This window comes from Barbus barbus, assembly GCF_936440315.1.
Source record: "Barbus barbus genome assembly, chromosome: 3".
NCBI classification, from domain to species: domain Eukaryota; kingdom Metazoa; phylum Chordata; class Actinopteri; order Cypriniformes; family Cyprinidae; genus Barbus; species Barbus barbus.
This window is the reverse complement of record NC_136731.1, coordinates 25,833,644-25,842,720: the sequence shown is the minus strand read 5'-3', so window position 1 is coordinate 25,842,720 and position 9,077 is coordinate 25,833,644. Positions and strand designations below refer to the sequence as shown.

Sequence of the window (9,077 nt, the reverse complement as noted above, 5' to 3'; positions counted from 1 at the left end):
GTTAATAATTTACATTTTAGAGTCAAAATTCCCAGTTATTCTATTTTTGTTCCTCAAATGAAAATAGTTCCAAATGCAGCTTCATGAAATGTGTGAATCAGTATGTTTGCGAACCAGTTGAATAAATGATTCAGTGAATTAGTCATTAAGACATTCGCTTGTTGCCACCTACTGGCGTACTAATATAACTTACGAAAAGAGTCTGAAAAATCCCTACCGCTATCTGACTGATAGTATGAAATGCTCAAGATGAGTGGAATGCTACAAACATAAACTTACAAAACTTAAATGATAAGAAGATATGAGACTGAGTTGGGCAAAAACCCTACAATTGAGAAAAAAACACCAAAATTGTTTTATTTTAACTCAATTTGTAATTTTAATAAGTATTTTTACAGCAAAATATACATGTTTACTTTTCACAGTGTAAAAACGGTGTGTTGAAACAAGTTACTTCATAAGAAATCATATAACTTATTAAAAATATAATAGAAGTGAGATAAAAGATAAATAGATGTATTAAAAAATGGGTATATTTTACTCTACAATATATTTATCTTACAGTAATGTCCTAAATGTGGTACAGCTTATTAGAACGAACCACTAAAACGGGACATTTCCATAAAGTGCCAAGCTTCATAACAACTTCACGATGCATCTGCTACAGTTACAAACAAGAGTAAGTACAACAGGCAGCAGCCTCATCGTCTGAGATAACAATAGAGATCTTAAGAGTTGACATTCATATACTTAAAATGAATAATGTGCCCCACAAAAGCTTTTTATGTTGTATGATTATGTAATCGGCCAAAGGAAGCACAGTGAAGACATCTATTATGTGTCTGAATACTTACATACACATTCAGAATCAATAAATCTACTCAAAGACTCAGCCTTGATGAAAGATTTTTAAGAGCCGTGAGTGCAGGCAGGAGGACTGAAACGGTAAAACAGAAGGATGAAGTTTGTGACCCATTAGGGACACCCTGGATCGTGTTGTTTGCCGTGCTTGTAGTTGAATTTGTGAAGTTTGTGGCTTTTGCAGGGAAGGAACCCACAACAGATGTCAGGAATGAGGCAAAGCTGGAGGTTTTAGTGAAGACCTGGACATCTTGCATGCGAACAGCGCGGGATGCGGTGCTGTTGCTGGAGCTTGTGTTAGAGCTGCTACTGTTTGAAATGCTAGTTTGTATTGTCAAAACAGCAGCATGGATCCATGACTGACCCAGCTTACACATCAGTGGACCACCCTGATCACCCTAAGAGAGAAAGAGAGAACTCTTTACTAAATGTTACAAAATGGTTATTTGTTACTTTAAGTACTTGCAGACAAATACTATTATTTCAGTGAAAAGAGTTTTTGGTATATGGAAAATATCAGTGTTCTTATAATTTGACAAGAACACACACTACAGTTTAAAAGTTTACTTAAAGCTTTTATGTATAATCATCAGGTAGAAGGTACCGGAGTATCAAAGCTCGCTCTGTCAGATTGCTCAACAGCTTTTTTCCCCAGGCTGTGAGAGCTCTTAACTCCAATCTCCCTGTCCCCCTCTGACCCCCCACCCACACAACTCATTAATACTGACAACTTTTCCTAAGTGCAATTCTGGGTGTGCTACACACAGTTGAGTGGGCTATACAAACCACCTGTAGTAACGCACTCATCCCACTATATGCACACTAGACACTTTCTATAAACACTCCCTGCTACAAAGACTCAATAAGAAAATGTTTACATGAGCATTGCACTACAAAATAATGTTTACTTGAGCATTGCACTACAAAATAATGTTTACTTGAGCATTGCACTACAAAATAATGTTTACATGAGCATTGCACTACAAAATAATGTTTACATGAGCATTGCACTACAAAATAATGTTTACTTGAGCATTGCACTACAAATCTTTTTGCGCTATGCGCTGCTTCCCACAAAATCTGTCTTTAATCTGCACAACAATTTAAGCATTATAATATGCATTACAAGGCATAATTAATGCAGTAAAACTACTTTTATAAAAAAATTACAAAAACAAAAACATGAAAAAAATCTTTAAAATCTCCAAATGTTTAAATGGTTGTATACATTATTTGAAAACACTTTACAATAAGGTTCCATTTATTGAAACTTGTTAATTTAGTAGGTATCATGACCAATTTTAGTTTCACAAGCAATATATATATAGAAATGAACATTTACCTATAGCTTGATAAATGCTGTAAAATTATTGTTCATTTTAGGTCGTGTTACCTAATGCATTTACTAATAATAACGAATTAAACCTTATTGTAAACTGTAAATACACTTCCTTCCAAGAAGCCACAGTTTACTGGTATTTAACCATTCCTTTTATTATCTGTAAGTACTTGTATTACGAAAGTAATGCAAAATGTTTTGTTTTTAAACAGAATTAACTTGCCTCCTGTAAGTTCAAGGAACTTGTACAAATACTGTTGTCTGAAGATGAGTTTCCACAACTCACAACAGAGGTCTGGTACTCCTGAAGAGTTTGAAATACTATAAAAGGAAGAAAACAAATTCAAATGAAGAAGAAATGTGAAATAATTATTAAAAAGCTTATGAACTTATTTAAGCAGTAAGCATAGTGTTTAAAGCATTCACACCTCCTCCTGCTCCTGAGCCCCATCCTGCCGCCCAGCATTGTGTGTTAGCGCTGAAGGTATTTTCTCCCATGTCCACACATATAGGCTGAATGAAATTTGTGAGGTTTGGTGCGACAGCCAGCTGCAAGACTGCAACATTGTCACCTTTACCATTGCTGATTGTGAGATTGGCCACTTTTATAGAGACCTCATTGGGGTTGGAGCCCTTCTGATTCAAACGGCCCAGGATCACGGTCCAGTCAGAGGCATTGGTGGATCTGAACAAAAAAGCACTCAATCAAATCATTTTGATTTCTCATCAAATGTTTTTGTTTGTGGTGTTTTAGGGGCATTACCTGGTAAAGCAGCTGACAGAGCTCATGACAAAGCGTTCAGCAATCAGCGTTCCTCCACAAACGTGACTGCCGTTAAACTGCAGGCTGGCCATCCATGGCCAAACACCGAGGGAGCTGTTTCCTCCAACACGGGTGTTCAGTTTGGCGCTTCCACACACTACAGCTACAGCAACAAAGAGAAAGCGAATGAATGGCAGATTTTATAAGTCAAATACTTAAAAATATATTTAGTGAAATATTTACTGTAGTTTTCTTCAATTCTTTTATACATTGAAGATTTTTTTTTTTAAATTTGCTATTAAATTTCACAAATAATTACAAATAAACAGCAATGACATTGACTTACAGTAAATATAAAATTTTGAAGTAGAAGGACTGAAACAGTATTTTCTTGAAAAATGTACTCCAATAATCTTTGTCTTGTTTACAATTATTATTATTATTATTATTATTATTTTTTGCAGTTGATAGCTTAATACAGTTGACCGCTTAGTCTTAAAAAGCAACAATAAATAAATAAACAAATAAATATATATATATATATATATATATATATATATATATATATATATATATACACATACATACATACACACACACACACACACGTTGGTTTTTGTGGTTTATTATTTATGGGGACTCTCCATAGGCGTAATGGTTTTTATACTGAACAAACTGTGTGCTATTGCCCTACACCAACCCTACACCTAAACTTCGCCCTCACAGGAGACTTTGTGGATTTTTAGATTTTCAAAAAAACACCATTTAGTATGTTTTTTAAGCCTTTTGAATTACGGGGACATAGGCAGTGTCCTCATAAACCACCTTCACATTGTAATACCTCTGTCATACCCATGTCATTATACAAATTTGTGTCCTCATAAACCACATAAACATGCACACACACACACACACACACACACACACACACACACACATATGAATAGAAATGACTGCATTGTGTGTGCTTAGGCTACACAGTCACAGTCTATTATCATAGGACGCAGAGCAATGCATTGGTAGGTATGTCACAGAACAGGCTTTCTGGCCATTGTTTGAAAAAGCAAGATTTTCAAGTTCTATTTCTGTTTTTACTGTAACTCATTAATGATTAGTTGACACATAAGGAGCTTGAGAACAAGAAGGGTTTCAGACTACAAAAATGACTAGGAATATAGCATACTGTTTTCGGGTCCAAGTCTCCACTCGATACAATTTCAAGAGCTATTTATGAGCAGTATTCATCAACTTTAAGCTAAGCTTTTAAAAAGTCATGGTGTACACTACAGTCTTTTCACATTTCAGTGTGTTACTTGCTGTTTCTTTGTGATTAATTGCAAAATTTACTAGCAAATCATTTCTGAGAGAAAACTGTTTCTATGCCATATTTTGAATCACTTTTCAATAGTACTACAGCACACAGTGAGTATATATTAGCTCTGTTTGTTGTTAGCTTTAGCGATCTGACCTGGAAATGGTGGCGTGTCACGTCAGACGTAACAAGTTCCTAATATGAAATATTTAGAAACCAAATTACTTTTTTAGTTTATAAATGAATAGCCCAATAAAAAAAATGCCCCACGATTCAGAGAGGAAGTCGATTAAGGTCTTTGAAAGATTTACTGAGTGATTGAGTCTGATTGAAGCCACAAGCCTGACTGTTTTTCATGAATTGTTTTGACTAACTTTGTAAAAAGAAACAGTTCATGAGATTCATTTATTTGTGTTTATTATTGTGTTTATGAAACACTGTGGTGGGCTCTAAACTTTTGCCAATGTTAAGTGCATTTTACTTCTTTTTTTTTGTCTGGAGAAGACAAAAAAACCCCCTCCTTTTTTTGTCTTTTTTTCACATTTTGTCTGGAGCGTTTCACTTCTTTCATCTTAATTGGAAAAAACACTGGGAATTTACCTCATAGGTAATATCATTATGTGTTTAAGCACCATTTACCTTTGAAAGTGTCTGGACATGTAGCTAAATGGACAATGTTTATGCATTTTTTATTGGGAATCTTTTTTGACTGAATAAGAATCTTACGTGCGACGGTTGTAGGTGTAGTTGTGGTTGTGGTTGTAGTTGTGGTTGTAGTTGTAGGTATAGTTGTAGTTGTAGTTGTAGTTGTAGTTGTATTTGTAGTTGTAGCTGTAGTAGTGGTGACAGTGGTTGTGGTAATGGCAGGCACATCCTTACAGCTAATTGCCAGGTCACCATCAGTACCACTGGAGGTGAAGTTAACAAAGCCTGGCTGGTTGGTGGTGGTCTTCTCATTGATCCATTTCTGATACTTAGACACTCGGGCATACACACCAGGAAGGTTAGCTAAAGCACATTTTATGCCGAAGCTCACAACTCCAGACTGGACCCAGAGCGAGCCCTGCTTGCTGACCATAGGACCGCCAGAATCACCCTGTAGGATGAAGAACGGGTTAGTGACATGCCATGTAATCGATTCCACACATTCCATGTGTAGTTCACAGGTATAACATATAGCATGAAAGAATAATGGGAAGATAATATTCAATTATTTAATTTTGTAAAACAACATATTGTCTCTATATAACACTGCTTTCTACACAATATGAATGGCTATTTTATGAAAACATAAAGATATATAGCTTTTTTAGAGGATCTTTCACAATGGGACCTTCATATTTGGGATCCCTTGTCATTAAAAAGTTAGAAATTCACTGATATACAACAGTCTCACATCTCCTCCATTACGGTACAAATTCCAGGAAAATTGTCTAAATTAGGAAAAATGCGTTTAATGTATAAAATAGATCCTTTAGTTTTTTTTTTGCTAATTTGTATACAATATAATATATTGAGTCATTGACTGTGCAGGCAAGATCTCAAATATATGAGTTTTGCAATGAACCTGTGTTTTGAAAGTGACTCATAGGTTGAATTCAAAGTTTAAGGGACACTCATTTTTTATTATTGTTGTTTTCACACTGAAGAATTTGCAACCCTTTAAAACTATGAAATAACCAAAATGGATGTATAGGAGTTGTTACCTGACAGGAGTCTTTCCCTCCTTCTATTAGTCCGGCACATATCATGTTGTCTGTGATTTCTGAGCCTTCATAAAGACACTTACACTGCCTGTTTCCAACAATAGGCACTTGCACTTCCTGTAGAGTTTTCGGTGAGGGCAGGGGAACTGTGAAAGACATTAAATTATCAAATGTGCATCAGTACTGCAATAATACAGTGTGTTGTGTATGAACAAGGATAATAAAAACTAAAAAACTTACCCTCTGACCCAATGTCTCCCCATCCAGTGACCCAGCTCACAGTGCGGTTGAAAAATGTACTGCTTTCTGAAGCCAGACAGACTGGCCTGATATACTCATTAATTGGCACCATTGAAGACAGACGCAAAAGAGCAATGTCGTTGTTATGACCATTCCTATTGTAGTCTGGATGTTTTATGATTTCAGAGACTTCCCTTAACACTTGGTTTTCATTCGTTCCTTCTTGTGTCTGTCGGCCCAGGTACACAACAAGGCCAGAGAGTGAAGTACTAGAATATGGTGGGAGAAAAAGTGTTAAGCATTTGCCACCTCCCAAGTATTTTTTTTATAATTGCAAGGGCTGCTCTGTGATAGTTACTCGTCAAAGCAGTGAGCTGCAGTCAGAATCCATTCATTGTTGATGAGTGATCCACCACAGAAATGGCCACGGCTCCGGTGAAGGCTGACCTGCCATGGCCAAGCACCAGCCAAAGCATTCTGTCCTCCAACTATCCTTGAGTTGCGAGGTGCTATGCCACACACTGACAATGACAATAGCAAAGTAATCAGTTGGTCATAGCAACATTTTTAATAGTATTTTGGCTATGTGGTTGAAAAACTAGTTACCGTTCAGCTGTGCGTCACACCCTAGAAAGCAAGAAACAAGTTCAGTTAACTGACACGAGTCCTTCATGGGGGGGGGGGGGGGGGGGGGATAAAAGTTTGGAAGAATTATGTCTATTTAAGGTTTTGAAAAGAAGTCTCAGCAAAGCTGCATTTATTTGATCAAAAATACAGTGAAAACAGTAATATTATGAAATCTTATTCAAATTTAAAATAATTGTTTTATTCTTTAATATGATTTCAAATGCAATTTATTTCTGCAATGGCAAAGCTAAATTTTCACCATCATTACTCCAGTCTTCAGTGTCACATGATCCTTCAGAAATCACTCAGATATGATGATTTGCTGCTCAATGAACATTTCTTATTAACTATAATTATTAATGTTCTAACAAATTGTACTGCTTAATATTTTTGTGGAAACGCTACCATTCAAAAGTCAGGTGTAAGTAAGAATGTAAAATAATAATAATATGAATAAAGTAAAAGCAAGGATGCATGATCAAAGAGACAGTAAAGACATTTATAACATTTATATTTAAATATTTATTATTTATTAAAATATTTATATTTCAAATAAATTATGTTCCTTTATACTTTAAGAATCCTGCAAATGTATCATGGTTTTCACAAAACTATCAAGCAGAAAAAACAGTTTTCAACACTGATAATAATATGAACCATTATTAATAAATGACCATCAATAATAACAAATTAGAATGTATCAAATCAGCATATTAGAATGATTTTATGAAGGATCATGTGACACTGAAGACTGGAGTAATGATGCTGAAAATTCATTTTAAAATATATCACATTTTAAAATACAATTAAATACATAACAGTTCTTTTAAATCGCAGTAATTTCACAATATTGCTGTTTTTACTGTTATTTTAATTACACCAAACTTTTGACTGTACAGTATGTAGTATTGTAGTTTATAAAAAAAGTATTAATTATCCAATGAAAGAGCTTACCACTTATTAGAAGAGTGATGGAAAATGCTACACTGAGTATATGGATCATCTTCCTCGTCATCTTCCTCTCAGACAGCACTGCTCAGACACCTACACCTGCTCTTAAATATCCCGGTTAATCTGTCCCCTACGCACCCACACACCCTCTCAACATTCAAACAAGGCACGCCTCCGTCTCTCTCAGTCTTTAAACTCTTTCAGTGTTCACTCGTCTTACTTATTGAGCAACCTGCATGTCTTAGTGACATAATTCTCACCTGTTCAAACTGTTCAAACACATGTTAAAAATGTGTTAAAATAAGGTGTTCGTTTATTGGTAATAGTTTTTTAACATTGTGCAGATTGACTAAGGATGGTGCTTTTAGTGTTTCTGTCACATTTAAAAACACGCAACTGCAGCAGCTATATTTATTGGTAAAACTGTGTTGCACGAGATTCCTTGAATTCCCAACCTGATCTCAAGATAAAACGTAACTAACATGTGGAATTTTTCGTGAAACGTTATTCATATGGAAACAAACATTTTTAGGACGAAAAAGCACGAAGGTTCATCCCTAGCCCTAAATCTAACCATAAGAAAATTAACCATACACCAATTAATCGCCAGTTCATCAAAATGTAAAAAAGTTACCGATTGCAATGAGAATGTGTTGCAATTCCCTGAAGACCTGTAACTGTTGTTTTTATTTTATAACCAACTTTACTGTATACAGAGAAACCGCAGAAATGAATTAGAAATTTCAGTGACCTACAAATGTCAAGCATAAAAGATCATTTAACTGTAACAAGAAAAAGAAGCCTCATTCTTCTGCAAAAGAAAATTCTTTTGACTGTATGATCTAATTACAATAGTATTTTTCCAACAAAAGGGTGAGTCATGTACAGCAGACATCACCTGGCTCATAGCCAGCGGAAACAAGTTGCATGCTTCTGGTAAAATGAGCGAAAACCATAAATAGCCACAAGCCATTTAGTTTCATATTGTTATTTCAAACATAATTAAAAACACAGTTAATGGCAGTTTGCCTTAAGATTCCAGTAATGAATAGGATGACAGTAGAGTCAGCATTCCTACCTAAATCTAAAAATGTATTTCCTTGTCTCTACTAATTGTAAGGAATATATTTTCAATTGCCAGTCATGATTAAGAGTCATTTAGTTCAAATGATTAATGCTCACCACACTGTTGCTTAAGGAGAGTTTAGATTACGGATGGTAGATTACTGAGAGCACAAGTTATATGCTGAATAATAACCCAGTGCAACATTACAACGA

At 35.2% G+C, this 9,077-nt stretch overlaps 1 protein-coding gene across 1 annotated transcript; it reads right to left on the bottom strand.

Moving 5' to 3' along the window:
* Positions 1 to 333: 333 nt before the first annotated feature.
* Positions 334 to 7,924, bottom strand: LOC306853663 (polyserase-2-like). Its single transcript, XM_079391231.1, has 10 exons — positions 7,803 to 7,924; positions 6,828 to 6,848; positions 6,580 to 6,742; positions 6,222 to 6,490; positions 5,982 to 6,127; positions 5,002 to 5,371; positions 2,964 to 3,126; positions 2,629 to 2,885; positions 2,424 to 2,521; positions 334 to 1,259 (listed from the first exon to the last, which is right to left on the bottom strand). The coding sequence occupies exons 1-10, from the start codon at positions 7,861 to 7,863 to the stop codon at positions 882 to 884; spliced, it is 1,926 nt and encodes a 641-aa protein (XP_079247357.1). The 5' UTR covers positions 7,864 to 7,924; the 3' UTR covers positions 334 to 881.
* Between the last annotated feature and the right edge of the window lie 1,153 nt (positions 7,925 to 9,077).

What these genes read in the sequence shown, in the direction of transcription:
- LOC306853663 (XM_079391231.1), bottom strand. Translation starts at nt 7,863, where the DNA reads ATGACGAGGAAGATGATCCATATACTCAGTGTAGCATTTTCCATCACT. An exon ending in CATCACTCTTCTAATAAGTG is followed by an intron (nt 6,849 to 7,802) that starts GTAAGCTCTTTC and finishes CTTGCTTTCTAG; the next exon opens with GGTGTGACGCACAGCTGAAC. An exon ending in GCAGCTCACTGCTTTGACGA is followed by an intron (nt 6,491 to 6,579) that starts GTAACTATCACA and finishes ACCATATTCTAG; the next exon opens with TACTTCACTCTCTGGCCTTG.